Genomic DNA, 15,757 nt, shown 5'->3' with positions numbered 1-15,757 from the left:
TGTCAGTTTCTTCAACTTTAGTTGAATCGAGTGTGGCTACGCCCGGTCCTTGTTGAAGGTTAAAACAACACATACTTGATGAATGATCGTTATGGTTTTGATGCATAGGTAAGAACGGTTCTTGCTCAGCTCGTAGCAGCCACGTAAAACTTGCAACAACAAAGTAGAGGACGTCTAACTTGTTTTTGCAGGGCATGTTGTGATGTGATATGGTCAAGACATGATGCTAAATTTTATTGTATGAGATGATCATGTTTTGTAACAGAGTTATCGGCAACTGGCAGGAGCCATATGGTTGTCGCTTTATTGTATGAAATGCAATCGCCATGTAATTGCTTTACTTTATCACTAAGCGGTAACGATAGTCGTAGAAGCAATAGTTGGCGAGACGACAACGATGCTACGATGGAGATCAAGGTGTCGCACCCGTGATGATGGTGATCATGATGGTGCTTTGGAGATGGAGATCAAAGGCACAAGATGATGATGGCCATATCATATCACTTATATTGATTGCATGTGATGTTTGTCCTTTGTGCATCTTATTTTGCTTAGTTCAACGGTAGCATTATAAGATGATCTCTCACTAATTTCAAGGTATAAGTGTTCTCCCTGAGTATGCACCGTTGCAAAAGTTCGTCGTGCCGAGACACCACGTGATGATCGGGTGTGATAAGCTCTACGTTCACATACAATGGGTGCAAGCCAGTTTTGCACACGCAGAATACTCGGGTTAAACTTGACGAGCCTAGCATATGCAGATATGGCCTCGGGACACTGAGACCGAAAGGTCGAGCGTGAATCATATAGTAGATATGATCAACATAGTGATGTTCACCATTGAAAACTACTCTATCTCACGTGATGATCGGACATGGTTTAGTTGATATGGATCACGTGATCACTTAGATGATTAGAGGGATGTCTATCTAAGTGGGAGTTCTTTAGTAATATGATTAATTGAACTTTAATTTATCATGAACTTAGTCCTGGTAGTATTAGCATATCTATGTTGTAGATAGCTCCCCCGTTTATTTTTATATGTTCCTAGGGAAATATAAGTTGAAAGATGTTAGTAGCAATGATGCGGACTTGGTCCGTGATCTGAGGATTTTCCTCATTGCTGCATAGAAGAATTATGTCCTTGATGCACCGCTAGGTGACAGATCTATTGCAGGAGCAGATGCAGACATTATGAATGTTTTGACAAAAGCTCGGTATGATGACTACTTGATAGTTTAGTGCACCATGCTTTACGGCTTAAAACCGGGACTTCAAAAATGTTTTGAATGTCATAGAGCATATAAGATGTTCCAAGAGTTGAAAATTAGTATTTCAGACTCATGCCGTGTCGAGAGGTATGAGACCTCTGACAGTACTTTGCCTACAAGATGGAGGAGAATAGCTCAACCAGTGAGCATGTACTCAGATTGTCTGGATACTACAATTGCTTGAATCAAGTGGGAGTTAATCTTCCAGATAAGATAGTAATTGACAAAGTTCTCTAGTCACTATCTCCAAGTTACTAGAACTTCGTAATGAACTATAATGACGAAAGTAATTCCCGAGCTCTTCGCGATGCTGAAATCGATGAAGGTAGAAATCAAGAAAGAGCATCAAGTGTTGATGGTTAACAAGACCACTAGTTTCAAGAAAAGGGCGAAGGGATAGAAGGGGAACTTCAAGAAGAACGGCAAGCAAGTTGCTGCTTAAGTGAAGAAGCCCAAGTCTGGACCTAAGCCTGAGACTGATTGCTTCTACTGCAATGGAAATGGTCACTGGAAGTGGAACTACCCTAGATACTTGGCGGATAAGAAGGATGGCAAAGTGAACAGAGGTATATTTGATATACATGCTATTTATGTGTACTTCACCAGTGTTTATAGCAACCCCTCGGCATTTGAAACTGATTCAGTTGCTAAGAGTCGTAACTCAAAACAGGAGTTGCGGAATGAACAGAAACTAGTTAAGGGTGGAGTGACGATGTGTGTTGGAAGTAGTTCCAAGATTGATATGATCATCATCGCACACTCCCTATACTTTCGGGATTAGTGTTGAACCTAAATAAATGTTATTTGGTGTTTGCGTTGAGCATGAATATGATTTGATCATGTTTATTGCAATACGGTTATTCATTTAAGTTATAGAATAATTGTTGTTCTGTTTACATGAATAAAACCTTCTATGGTTATACACCCAATGAAAATGGTTTGTTGGCTCTCGATCGTAGTGATACACATATTCATAATATTGAAGCCAAAAGATGCAAAGTTAATAATGATAGTGCAACTTATTTGTCGCACTGCCTTTTAGGTCATATTGGTGTAAAGCGCATGAAGAAACTCCATGTTGATGGGCTTTTGGAATCACTTGGTGTAAAGCGCATGAAGAAACTCCATGCTGATGGGCTTTTGGAATCACTTGATTATGAATCACTTGATGCTTGCGAACCATGCCTCATGGGCAAGATGACTAAGACTCCGTTCTCCGGAACAATGGAGCGAGCAACTGACTTATTGGAAACAATACATACTGATGTATGCGGTTCGATAAGTGTTAAGGCTCACGGCGGGTATCATTGTTTTCTGACCTTCACAGATGATTTGAGCAGATATTAGGTATATCTACTCAATGAAACATAAGTCTGAAACATTTGAAAAGTTCAAAGAATTTCATAGTGAAGTGGAAAATCATCGTAACAAGAAAATAAAGTTTCTACGATCTGATCGCGGAGACGAATATTTGAGTTACGAGTTTGGTCTTCAATTAAAACAATGTAGAATTGTTTCACAAACTCATGCCACCTGGAACACCACAGTATAATGGTGTGTCCGAACGTCATAACCATACTTTATTGGATATAGTGCAATCTATGATTTCTTACCGATTTACCACTATCATTTTGGGGTTATGCATTAGAGACAGCTACATTCACATTAAATAGGGCATCGTTTAATCCGTTGAGACAACACCGTACGAACTGTGGTTTGGCAAGAAACCAAAGTTGTCGTTTCTTAAAGTTTGGGGCTGCGATGCTTATGTGAAAAAACTTCAACCTGATAAGCTCGAACCCAAGTCGGAGAAATGCGTCTTCATAGGATACCCAAAAGAAACTGTTGGGTACACCTTCTATCACAGATCCGAAGGCAAGATCTTTGTTACTAAGAGTGGATCCTTTCTAGAGAAGGAGTTTCTCTCGAAAGAAGTGAGTGGGAGGAAAGTAGAACTTGATGAGGTAACTGTACCTGCTCCCTTATTGAAAAGTAGTTCATCGCAAAAATCAGTTCCTGTGACTCCTACACCAATTAGTGAGGAAGCTAATGATGATGATCATATAACTTCAGATCAAGTTACTACTGAACCTCGTAGGTCAACCAGAGTAAGATCCGCACCAGAGTGGTACGGTAATCCTGTTCTGGAGGTTATGTTACTTGACCATGACGAACCTACGAACTATGAGGAAGCGATGATGAGCCCAGATTCCGCGAAATGGCTTGAGGCCATGAAATCTGAGATGGGATCCATGTATGAGAACAAAGTATGGACTTTGGTTGACTTGCCCGATGATCGGCAAGCAATAGAGAATAAATGGATCTTCAAGAGGAAGACGGACACTGATAGTAGTGTTACTATCTACAAAGCTCGAATTGTCGCAAAAATATTTTCAACAAGTTCAAGGTGTTGACTACGATCAGATTTTCTCACTTGTATCGATGCTTAAAAGTCTGTCGGAATCATGTTAGCAATTGCCGCATTTTATGAAATTTGACAAATGGATGTCAAACCTGCATTCCTTAATGGATTTCTTAAAGAAGAGTTGTATGTGATGCAACCAGAAGGTTTTGTCGATCCTAAAGGTGCTAACAAAATATGCAAGCTCCAGGGATCCATCTATGGACTGGTGCAAGCATCTCGGAGTTTGAATATACGCTTTGATAAGTTGATCAAAGCATATAGTTTTATACAGACTTACGGTGAAGCCTGTATTCACAAGAAAGTGAGTAGGAGCACTACATCATTTCTGATAAGTATATGTGAATGACATATTGTTGATCGGAAATTATGTAGAATTTTCTGGAAAGCATAAAGGAGTTTTTGAAAAAAAGACCTCGGTGAAGCTGCTTACATATTGAGCATCAAGATCTATAGAGATAGATCAAGACGCTTGAAAAGTTTTTTTCAATGAGTACATACCTTGACAAGTTTTTGAAGTAGTTCAAAATGGAATAGTCAAAGAAGGAGTTCTTGCCTGTGTTGCAAGGTGTGAAGTTGAGTAAGACTCAAAGCACGACCACGGCAGAAGATAGAGAGAGAATGAAAGTCATTCCCTATGCCTCAGCCATAGATTCTATAAAGTATGCCATGCTGTGTACTAGACCTATTGTATACCCTGCCCTGAGTTTGGCAGGGGAGTACAATTTTGATCTAGGAGTAGATCACTGGACAGCGGTCAAAATTATCCTTAGAGGACTAAGGAAATATTTCTCGGTTACGGGGGTGATAAAGAGTTCGTCGTAAAGAGTTACGTCAATGCAAGCTTTGACAGGGATCTGATGACTCTAAGTCACAATCCGGATACATATTAAAAGTGGGAGCAATTAGCTAAAGTAGCTCCGTGCAAAGCATTGTAGACATAGAAATTTGCAAAATACATACGGATCTGAATATGGCAGACCCGTTGACTAAACTTCTCTCACAAGCAAAACATGATCACACCTTAGTACTCTTTGGGTGTTAATCACATGGCGATGTGAACTAAGATTACTGATTCTAATAAACCCTTTGAGTGTTGGTCACATGGCGATGTAAACTATGGGTGTTAATCACATGGTGATGTGAACTATTGGTGTTAAATCACATGGCGATGTGAACTAGATTATTGACTCTAGTGCAAGTGCGAGACTGAAGGAAATATGCCCTAGAGGCAATAATAAAGTTGTTATTAATATTTCCTTATATCATGATAAATGTTTATTATTCATGCTAGAATTGTATTAACCGGAAACTTAGTACATGTGTGAATACATAGACAAACAGAGTGTCACTAGTATGCCTCTACTTGACTAGCTCGTTGAATCAAAGATGGTTAAGTTTCCTAGCCATAGACATGAGTTGTCATTTGATTAACGGGATCACATCATTAGAGAATGATGTGATTGACTTGACCCATTCCGTTAGCTTAGCACTTGATCGTTTAGTATGTTGCTATTGCTTTCTTCATGACTTATACATGTTCCTATGACTATGAGATTATGCAACTCCCGAATACCGGAGGAACACTTTGTGTGCTACCAAACGTCACAACGTAACTGGGTGATTATAAAGGTGCTCTACAGGTGTCTCCGATGGTACTTGTTGAGTTGGCATAGATCGAGATTAGGATTTGTCACTCCGATTGTCGGAGAGGTATCTCTGGGCCCTCTCGGTAATGCACATCACTATAAGCCTTGCAAGCAATGTGACTAATGAGTTAGTTGCGGGATGATGCATTACGGAACGAGTAAAGAGACTTGCCGGTAACGAGATTGAACTAGGTATTGAGATACCGACGATCGAATCTCGGGCAAGTAACATACCGATGACAAAGGGAACAACGTATGTTGTTATGCGGTTTGACCGATAAAGATCTTTGTAGAATATGTAGGAACCAATATGAGCATCCAGGTTCCGCTATTGGTTATTGACCGGAGATGAGTCTCGGTCATGTCTACATAGTTCTCGAACCCGTAGGGTCCGCACGCTTAACGTTCTGTGACGATTTGTATTATGAGTTATGTGATTTGATGACCGAAGTTTGTTCGGAGTCCCGGATGAGATCGGGGACATGACGAGGAGTCTCGAAATGGTCGAGACGTAAAGATCGATATATTGAAAGGCTATATTCGGACATCGGAAAGGTTCTGAGTGATTCGGGTATTTTTCGGAGTACCGGAGAGTTACGGGAATTCGTATTGGGCCTTAATGGGCCATACGGGAAAGGAGAGAAAGGCCTCAAGGGTGGCCGCGCCCCTTCCCCATGGGCTGGTCCGAATTGGACTAGGGAAAGGGGGCGTCCCCTTCCTTCCTTCTCCTTCTCCCTTCCCTTTTTCCTATTCCATGTGGGAGGTGGAATCCTACTAGGACTAGGGAGTCCTAGTAGGACTCCACACTTTGGCTGCGCCCTATGAGGGCCGGCCTCCTCCTCCCTCCATCCTTTATATACGTGGCCAGGGGGCATCCTATAGACACACAAGTTGATCATTGATCTCTTAGCCGTGTGCGGTGCCCCCTCCACCATAATCCACCTCGGTCATATTGTTGCAGTGCTTAAGCGAAGCCCTGCGCCGGTAGCTTCATCATCACCGTCATCACGCCGTCGTGCTGACGAAGCTCTCCCTCGACACTCTGCTGGATCGTGAGTTCGTAGGACGTCACCGAGCCGAACGTGTGCAGATCGCGGAGGTGCCGTACTTTCGGTACTAGGATCGGTCGATCGTGAAGACGTACGACTACATCAACCGAGTTGTTATAACGCTTCCGCTTACGGTCTACGAGGATACGTAAACAACACTCTCCCTTCTCGTTGCTATGCATCACCATGATCTTGTGTGTGCGTAGAATTTTTTTAAAATTACTACGTTCCCCAACACCGCGGTCAAGCCGTCGCTCGCTAGGAAGCGACCGCCATGGTGGCGCAACTGCGGGCAATTGCAGACGAGAACAACGCCAACTGCGCCTCCTACGCGCCGGTACGAACTTCAGGTGGCCCTGGGACGACAAGAGAGCCCGCGCCACCATTTCCATCGTGGACCTCATGTCCACCGACAACGGACAAGGCGCGGACTCCTCTGAGGATGAGTAGGGCATGGGAGGCGGCATGGCCTTGTGTCCCATGTGGGTCGGTTCGTCTCCCGTGTTCTACTATTCCTCACCGGAGAACACGTCTTCACTTCATCGGTCTTATCGCCGATGCTCATGAAAACGGCGGACGAAGGATGCGGTCCAGGAAGGGAACAACAAGGGCTTGGATGCAGGCGACCGCCGTAGGATAGGTTTAGGGTCAAAATGTTTTCTTTAAATGTTCAAATTGTAATGGAAATCCACCGCATTTGCATGAATGTCGTTTGCCGCCGTGTTTGCACGAATTTCATCTGGATAGTTCAAAAAGTTGTTGAAATGTATGTAAACATCGTTGGATGGCGGCATTAGACATCAGTCTCCGCGGACTGCCCCCCGTCCACAGACAGATGCTGGAGCAAATTTGCGGGTCAGCGTTGGAGATGCCTTAGTGTTATTTCTAGTAATAATTAGTGAATAAAATGCTCGGCGGTAGTGTTAGTTCATTTGGACTGGATAGCAAATTTTAACAGTTGCGAAGCGCCATCCAAAAATATCCGCACATGTTCCCATCCACCCGATGCACCGTCGATTCTCCATCGAATGGTTCAAACCACCGTAGTGCACGTGTACACAAGGGCCCGAGTCACACAAGTCATCCCCATCACAATTCGGTAATAAATCACATTCCTCCCGTTCTCTATCTCGGTATCTCCATTCCCGAACAGAAAAAGAAAGCAACACACAGCCCATCCCCGCAGGGCCGAGATCCCCGCCCCACTCCTCCGGACAACCGCCGCCGACTCGCCGGCCCTCACCGCCTTCCCGGCCGCCGGCGCTCCCGCTGTAGTACGGTTCGTCCTCTGTCCGCCCCCCCCCCCCCCCCCTACCCGGCCGTCTCCGCGTCTGTGATGCGTCCCCTCGATTAGGTGCTATCTGTGGCTGCGGGGTGGCAGCGATCTACGATTCGGCACGCGGCGGGGGTCGTTCGGGGGCTGTTCGTGTTTAGGTCTGGATTTGCTTGGCAAAATTTTGAGAGTTCGTCGGCTCGATTTGAATTGGACCGGCGTTTCGCCTGAGACTAGTTCATCTTAGTTTATCACATACTGCCCCTTACAAGTGTTTTCTGATGCCATCCTCCGGCGCAAAATTCCGCGCCCTTCCATGTATCGAGTTAGGCAATTCATGCTCATCGGGTTGCTGATCTGCACTGAGCCACCGAGATGCCATGCCGTCTCTAGATTTGAAACGTATGGCGATCGCTGATCCTGTTGACTTAGGGTTCAGTGCTCTTCGGGAGCTCTGTTAAGTCTTATTACTGACGATCCTGTTTATTTTGCACAAAGTTTTGTCTAATATTTACATGTTTACAGTTGCAGGACTTCGTGTGCTCTTCTTCACCAGTGCCGTCTAAGATGGTGTCCTTTGAGATGAATGACCTTAAGAGTATGCACCTGTCACAATTCTTGACAACCTGTCTTGTATGTTTCATTTATCTGGAACAATAATAACTCAGCGCTAGGCACTAGAAGTTGAACTGGTCTAGGTTTTCTTATCTGTTTTTACTCCATGTGTTACCATATTGCAGTTATGCCACCAAATGATACAAACACTGACAAATTACTTAGTCCCGGGCATTCTATTTCTTCTAAAGGCTAGCTTATTCGTCATGCTTGTGGTACACAGTTATGTTGCTTTTCCGATGATTTAATTTGTTTTATTATCAGACTGGAAGTGTCGAAACGTACCCTGTATGTCGTATCTCCCAACAAATATTTATTAGTATCCCAATCGGCTATGATACATCAGAGGTTTATTATGTTTGTTTCTACAACTGCGTAGATATGATATTAGATTGTGCATTACCCTGACCCTACCCTGGCAGTTTAGCACCATATAGCTATTTGCTATTGAGCTGGACCAGTATATGAAACTCTAGGACAAAATCATACCAGTTGGATCTGCCTTGTAGGAAGAGTGAAATTATAAGATGTGGATTAGTGTAGATTTTGCCTTGGGGTAATGGTACTTGGATTATTTAGAAACCGTTTTTTACACCCAGCACTATACATGGTGCCAGCTCCATGGTCCGTTCCAGTCTCCAATTGGCTACTGGTGATGCCATTGTGCTTGTTCAGTACAGGCGAATGGTCAGTTGTTCGACTTTTTAGCTGTGGGCAGCACAACCCTTTAAATTCGGATGTTTCTGGTATTTTGGTCCACCGATGCTTTATGCTTGTTGCTTTAGTGACATTATGCAAGTAATGTTAGGTACAGTGTGTTATGTACTTTGCAGCTTAGACTACAATGTGTTCTTCTCACTCGATGATTAACAAGACATGCATTTTATCTTCATCAGAGATAGGGCTAGGCCTGACAGGCTTTGGAGTATTCTTCTCCTTCCTGGGAATCGTTTTCTTCTTTGACAAGGGGCTTATTGCTATGGGCAATGTAAATTTCCTTTTCTCAATCTTCTCCTCGACCTTTTCAATAGATGAATTGACTAGTATGCATATGGTTGACCTTTTCTCATGTATTCTTTCAGATACTCTTCCTGTCAGGTTTGGGTTTGACAATTGGTCTGAAATCAACTATGCAGTTCTTCACAAAGCCTAAGAATTACAAGGTTCGGCAACCACTAAATTGTTTTGGTTGTTCTCCATCAACATTTATATCATATAATTAACAGATGTAATGAACAGGGTACCATCTCATTTGGCGCAGGCTTTTTCCTGGTTCTCATTGGATGGCCTTTCTTTGGCATGCTCTTAGAGGCATATGGTTTTATCGTACTCTTCAGGTTTGATTTTTTTCATTGTTTCTTGCTTGATTAAAACCTGCCATTTCATGTTTGGACAAAACCTGAAAAGGTTATACAATGCTATGTTGATAATTATCTGCAAAACCAATGCGTTCACTAGAAAATCCATTATTCTGATAACAAGTTTTGTTGTATGTTTAATGGACACTGATTTGCATTCCATTGCAGTGGGTTCTGGCCAACTCTCGCAGTTTTCCTGCAAAGGATTCCTATCCTTGGCTGGATTTTTCAACAACCATTTGTCACTTCGGTATGGATTTCACAGCACAGACATTTCTTTTTTGTTGCTGAGAGTTACGAGGCCTGATCTGTATTCAGACCAGTCTAATTTCCCTTGTTTTGCAGTTCCTTGACCGTTACAGAGGGAAACGAGTGCCGGTGTAGTATCATTTCGTGCTATGTTTCTTATGTAGCAGCTGAAGTTTTTTTCCTTCCCTGGGGATAACAGCAAGTAGTTGTGCCATCCTGGTCTTTCCCTTTACCTGTTTACTTACTGGTGACTGTCCTTTGTAAATTACACCCCCGGATGGTTTTGTCAAAGACCAAGATGCAAATTGTCCCATGGTATGGGCTGAAGAAACTTCATAAGTGAACCCGTACGATTCAAATATGTAGCTGTAGAGGAATATGCTGCTGAAGTAGAAGCTACATGTTACGTCTCTTTTGTACTTACGTTCAGATATAGATATTCCGGTCCCTCGAGTCTTGAGCTTGTGTTTGCTTTATTTTTGTGCGCACTTCATAGCTTGAAGAAAGGCAAATATGTGCTGGAACTGAAATTAATTCATGATCCATACAAACTGTGGAACTTTGTGGTTTTCTCTCTCTCTCTCTCTCTCTCTCTCTCTCATCTTTTTGTGTTTGGCGCTTCTTACATGAGTTTAGGAATTTGTGCTCTGATGAGAAGTCTTTGCTTGCTGGAATGTGGCACTGTGCTCGTATGATTCAGTATTCAGTAGCGCCATTGTTTGCTATGCAAGGTTGCCATTGGTAGATCACATCATATAATCACCAGCAACCGATTGGCAGATTGGCAGGTAAGGTATCTGCCAATCTTCCGCACCCCTGATAGTCTGGTACGGAACGAACACAAGAAGACGAGCGGTACTAGAGATAGATCATCAGACAATTTCTACTGAATTGAGCTTAACAACTGCAATCTGTCGAAACACACCAGAATGCTACTGTTAGCAACACACTAGCAGTTTGCATGAGCTAACATCAAATGAGCATTGCTCTAACATCGTCGCTAACAAAATCTAACCCTAGATTACAAATTAACCAATGTTTTCCCAGCTTTGCTCTGCCATATGCAGTGATTCTCCAGGTACCAACACCACGCAGCTTCTTCCTACCATTTCTGTTGGTCAGATGAGCACATATAACTAGCTTGACCTGCTGTTGTTAAGAAACCCTTCAGACGATGGCATGTGCTGGTCAGGCGCCTGTCCAGCCTGACCAGAATGCAGAAGCGAGTTAGCCCAGTTGGCCGATCTGTGAACAATTCTCGATGGGATGCGGTCACTGTCCTCGCCTCCCGACGCCTCATACCCGTCGCTCGTCGATCTTGTGAACTCAATGTGGCTCTGAGCCGCATGCGGCATAACTCCCAGCATTTCGTCGGCGGTGCATGAAGAAACTCGAAATGGGTGGAGATCAGGTGAATCGAAGCTGCTCTCAGGCGACGAGACGGCAATTCTGGAGGATGCCGCGGTGCTTGGTTGGAAAGCGCTCCTCGCTTCGAGCTGCAATGGGGCTAGACTGGCAGAAGCTTCCATTGCCGCGTCACTGAAGTTGCTCTCGGTGCCGCTTGCCGAAAGCCTTGCGAGGGGATCGAGAGAGAGTTCGGCGGGGAACCGCCCCCTCCTGCTGTCGTGGATGATTGGAGGGTCTTGTCTTGTAATTGGCTTCAGAATTTTGGATTTCTTCTTTGCCTGTGCGGCTGCCTTCGACACTTCCTCGGCGTTGAGGCGTGCCAGTGTCCAGGGGCTGATTTTTACTGTTCCGTTTCTTCTTCTTGCTCCTTCCGGTACCTTCATCTTCTTACTTCCAGGGTTCTGTGACATGCCAATCTCCGGAGGGATGACGTCAAACTGTGCTAGAAAAAAGTGAATAGTAAGCATCAGCACATGTTTGAAAACGTCTTCATATTTACTTCTTGTTCAACACCAATTAAGTTTCCTGAGCTGGTTCAACACTAACTGTGGGTATTCTTAAAATTAATTTTGGTTCAGACCAATAAAGTATCTATTGTTACATTGTTTCAAACCAAATCTAGTATAGTTACTAATCTGACAACATGTTGGGGACTGAAAGGCTTTGTTGTTGTACTAAACTGACAACATGAGAGCAGGTGCAAATTCTAGTTATTTCAAACTAAAAAGGCAATCACATTATATATCTGGCAGTAGTTTGATTCCAACTGAGAGCAAATGACATAATTCATTTATGACCAAACAACAGTACATTATTCATCGGAAAATCGAAACAAATCGGCCTTGACAGATAATCTATGGATCGAGAGTGTATCATATTTTGATGTACTTTCACATCCAGGATCTGTGTTTAATCTTGATTATCTATAGCTCCCGGTAGAAATAGGTTATTTGTAGTCACATACCTGATCTTCAAGGAATAATCGTGGTGGAGTGCACCATGAACCACGATGAAGAGGGCCAAAAGAACTTGCTGTGCTAAATCCAGTAACAGAACTAATGATAGACATCTGCGGACTTTGGTGACCAGCAACCTCTTCTTGCTGATCTTCCTCTTGCTCTCTCAAAGCTATGATGTAATCATACGTACTAATTCCCTAAACCAATATGAGAAGCAGGATAGTAATTAATCTTCAGTTATAGGAAAAAAGGACATGTTAAAATGAAGAGATGCAAACTTCTCTGCAATGGCATAGCATCAAAGTCTGCATTCTTACACTTATGCAACCCTACTTAATAGTTGATGCCTTGGTAAAATTTAAAGGAACGATTACATAGCAAGGCCGATTTTCTTCCCATATGATGCTGAGCGCTTCATCATGTTTTTTTAATATCGTAATGGGTCAAAGTTGGTTAGCTCATATGCTCATTACCTTGATTTATATCCTACTTTTATCCTTAGCTGGTCACTGAATACACAAGCAATGCCTCTTGAAGTAGGTCCACACATGTCTTCTGTACTATTTACAACTAAGATTCATAACAGGTTGAGGACATAGTGTGCATGCTATATGACTTCCTTGAAACATATAGATAGTTTGCTGACTTGATTGGATTCAGTTAAAGGAGTTGGTTGCTGTTTGCTGTCTTATTAGCAGCAAATATGCTGAAACAATTGGCAATGAAAAATGGAATAATTGCTGACACGGTTTGGGATTGGAAAAAAGTTGGCTAAGAATCCCTCCCTTAACTGTCTGTTATTTAGGTAGGAGATGAGACCTCTCCACAATTAAATCACAGATAACACCCCAGCGGAGTCCGCTGCATGGACTCAAACACAGGTGGGATGGTTCGCCATTGCGAACTACTGCCACTGAGCTAGAGCTCAATTCTCAACAGCAAAAATTATAGCCAAACATGTTTTTGCATGGAAGCTGTCTTTTGATACCAAAAACTGAGGATGGGACCCTCCCTCCCCTCCCCTCCCCCTGTCTCTCTCTGACTGGCATTCACAGCTTCAATGTAAGTCTAAACGTGATTCACCTTCTTGATAAGAAGAATATGGAAGCACAGAAGTTGAGCAAGTGGTACAGTCGCAATCATTGCTAGTATGGTGCAAGTAGCCTGCAAAAGCAAAATGTATCACCATCAGAATAGTAATATGTGACATAAACGTAATATGTGACATAAACATATGAAACGCTGTAAATAAAATTTTGCTTCGTGCCTCAATGCAGTAAGCACGTATTTGATAGGAAAATTATATAAACTCACCACAACAATTACAAATGCTACAGTTGAGAAGCTGCTTCCTAACTTTGAGTCAATCTGTCTTGAGAACTCCTCTCGCTTCACAATGCAGAGAATTATCACAAGGGTTCCTGACAGCCACTGCACTACAAGCTGCCCAAGGTGTACAAAACATGGAGACCTGTCAATGATCAACCAGAATAAAAAGGACATGGAAAAGAAAATCTAATGACAAGCACTAGTCAGTTGGTTCCATAAGTTATGATGACTGATGAAGTTATGATTTCGCCATTTTCAGTGCAACTGAAGGTGAATTCAGTTACAGGGTAGCTATCATTGTTCTTATTACACCTTTTGACTTTTCAGATCCCACTGTGGTCAACTCATAGAGAGGCCCACCCTTACCAGGAGAACAGCAGAAGACATGAGAATGAAGAACCCTTTGTAGTTCCTTTTCCCAACGCAATTGTTGAGCCACTGTGAGAGAGCAAGAACATCAGGGAAAATAGGAACGTTGCATTCTTGAAAGGAAGCAGGGAATAACAGGGCTGAGAACATTGAAAATGTATCTTACCCTGCAGTGGTGATCAAAGCCATCAACACACTTGTCGCACACTCTGCAATGCTTACTGTTCTTCAAAACCTACATAAATACATTCAAGGTATGTAATAACATGTAAAAAGGTGAAGAAGTCATGCCATTCCCCGTAAGATGGAGCTGCCTAATGTAGTAATAACATTTGATTCAAACTACTGCACACCATCTTGTATGTCTGACTACAACCTACTAGTAGTAAGTTACAGTGGTTCTAAAATTACATCGGATATCCTGACATTTAGTCCAAATTCATTGGCACTTGGCACACTAAGCACAACTTGGTGGAAACATGTAAAAGACAACACTTTGCAAAAATTGCTCAATAATGTTGGATATGCTGGATATGCCGGAGACATCGATTAGCCATACCTCGGCTTCACATAAGCTGCAGAAGAACATGCCCTCCTCACTCATGTTCTCTTCAGAATGCTGGTCATCAGGATGGAGGCATCTCTTGAACAAGCATGAAAAGGGCAAACAGACTAAGCAGAGCAGTTGAGAGCATCTGGGCCAAGAAGGCGAGTCCTTCCTCTCGAGCATGCTGCTCAGCTTCTCGCTGTTGTCAGCAGCATGAAGGCCGTGGTCCGAATCCATGTGGGAGTGGGAGTGGGAGTGCCGCCCGTCCTTGTCCAGCCTCGAGTGCGGCCTGGTCGACTTGCAGATGCCGGGGTCGCCGGGGTTCGTGGCGGCGCACCAAATGTAGAGCGTGACGACGCACGTAATCTGCAGGGAATTTGTTGCACCGGCCCGCGAGTCACCGGATCTGTTGTTGGCAGGGATTTTGAAAGCTGGGGAGGGGGCGGGGTTGGGGAAGGAGGTGAGCTCACCAGCGGGGTGTAGAGGCCCATGGCGACGTACTGGGAGGTCTGGCTCCCGACGAAGGGGAGGAAGAAGACGTAGAAGGCGAAGCCCAGCGCGGCGAAGACGGCTATCGCCACAACCTGCAGCGGGTGGTACGGCAGCTGCCACCCGTGCTTCCTCATTGCCCCCGGCGGCTTCTACTTCTTGTCCGGGGAGGAGGAAGAGGGAGGCGGCAATGTCCGGCCAGGGCTACCGAGGGGCGGCGAGCAGGGCCATCTGGTTCTGGTGTGCTCTCTCTCAGTCCCACTTTCCCCCTTCCGGAAGGCAGGCGAGCGCTCCGCTCCAGCGCGCAGGACCAGAGCAGCGGGGGAGCGACGAAAAAGGTTTGGTTTTTGTTACTTGTTTGGTTGTTTTTGGCCGGGGAAGGGGATGGAATGGGGGTTTGGCCGACCTCCGATAATGGAGAGGGAGGGGAGGAGCGGCAGCGGGGGAGAGATTAGAATGGCATCCAATGCGTGCGCCGTCTCGTCTCGGGGAGAATGACGACGGAGATGGACTGCGCAGTCGTCCGTCCGGAGCTTGTAATTAATTGTAGGGGAGGGTGTCAGTGTTTGCCTGGCTTTGCGCCTTCGGTTCCTGTGCTCGCTTCACTGCGCCCATGCTTTTATTACTCGCCCTCTTGACCTTTGTCCGTACTACCCCTACCATGGAGCAATTGCTTCAGCAGAGAAGATGGCCAAAAAGCTCTCGTCGGAGGCGGAGAGGAACCTTGCGCAGTTGAGCATTGGCCTGCTTTCGCATCGTGATGCATAATCA

The 15,757-nt window shown here is 44.1% G+C and overlaps 2 protein-coding genes across 4 annotated transcripts; one reads left to right on the top strand and one right to left on the bottom strand.

The window, feature by feature from the left end:
* The first annotated feature begins 7,479 nt into the window (after positions 1-7,479).
* On the top strand, positions 7,480-10,458 carry LOC123098310 (vesicle transport protein GOT1). 3 transcript variants are annotated; one of them, XM_044520269.1, is made up of 7 exons: positions 7,480-7,670; positions 8,190-8,262; positions 9,176-9,267; positions 9,362-9,442; positions 9,519-9,616; positions 9,806-9,887; positions 9,983-10,458. In XM_044520269.1, the coding sequence occupies exons 2-7, from the start codon at positions 8,232-8,234 to the stop codon at positions 10,019-10,021; spliced, it is 423 nt and encodes a 140-aa protein (XP_044376204.1). In that variant the 5' UTR covers positions 7,480-7,670; positions 8,190-8,231; the 3' UTR covers positions 10,022-10,458. The 3 variants fall into 3 exon arrangements, with proteins under 3 accessions (XP_044376204.1, XP_044376205.1, XP_044376206.1); XM_044520270.1 differs by having other exon boundaries at positions 7,500-7,670; positions 8,196-8,262; XM_044520271.1 differs by having other exon boundaries at positions 7,510-7,665.
* A 295-nt stretch (positions 10,459-10,753) lies between these two features.
* Positions 10,754-15,546, bottom strand: LOC123098309 (probable protein S-acyltransferase 22). The gene is made up of 8 exons (XM_044520268.1): positions 14,968-15,546; positions 14,510-14,863; positions 14,117-14,185; positions 13,948-14,019; positions 13,567-13,695; positions 13,336-13,416; positions 12,258-12,449; positions 10,754-11,730 (listed from the first exon to the last, which is right to left on the bottom strand). Exons 1-8 carry the CDS (start codon positions 15,121-15,123, stop codon positions 11,023-11,025), a joined length of 1,761 nt encoding a protein of 586 aa, XP_044376203.1. The 5' UTR covers positions 15,124-15,546; the 3' UTR covers positions 10,754-11,022.
* Positions 15,547-15,757: the final 211 nt, after the last annotated feature.

This window comes from Triticum aestivum, chromosome 4D, assembly GCF_018294505.1.
Source record: "Triticum aestivum cultivar Chinese Spring chromosome 4D, IWGSC CS RefSeq v2.1, whole genome shotgun sequence".
In the NCBI taxonomy this organism is placed as follows: Eukaryota; Viridiplantae; Streptophyta; class Magnoliopsida; order Poales; family Poaceae; genus Triticum; species Triticum aestivum.
This window is presented reverse-complemented; position numbering and strand designations above follow the sequence as displayed.

Bases quoted from the DNA above. Each gene is read 5' to 3' on its own strand.
- LOC123098310 (XM_044520269.1), top strand. From the start codon at position 8,232: ATGGTGTCCTTTGAGATGAATGACCTTAAGA. The intron at 8,263-9,175 runs GTATGCACCTGT...TATCTTCATCAG, and splicing joins TGAGATGAATGACCTTAAGA to AGATAGGGCTAGGCCTGACA. The intron at 9,443-9,518 runs GTTCGGCAACCA...TGTAATGAACAG, and splicing joins CAAAGCCTAAGAATTACAAG to GGTACCATCTCATTTGGCGC.
- LOC123098309 (XM_044520268.1), bottom strand. From the start codon at position 15,123: ATGAGGAAGCACGGGTGGCAGCTGCCGTACCACCCGCTGCAGGTTGTG. The intron at 14,186-14,509 runs GTATGGCTAATC...GTATTTATGTAG, and splicing joins GCAGCTTATGTGAAGCCGAG to GTTTTGAAGAACAGTAAGCA. The intron at 14,020-14,116 runs GTAAGATACATT...GCTCTCTCACAG, and splicing joins GCTTTGATCACCACTGCAGG to TGGCTCAACAATTGCGTTGG.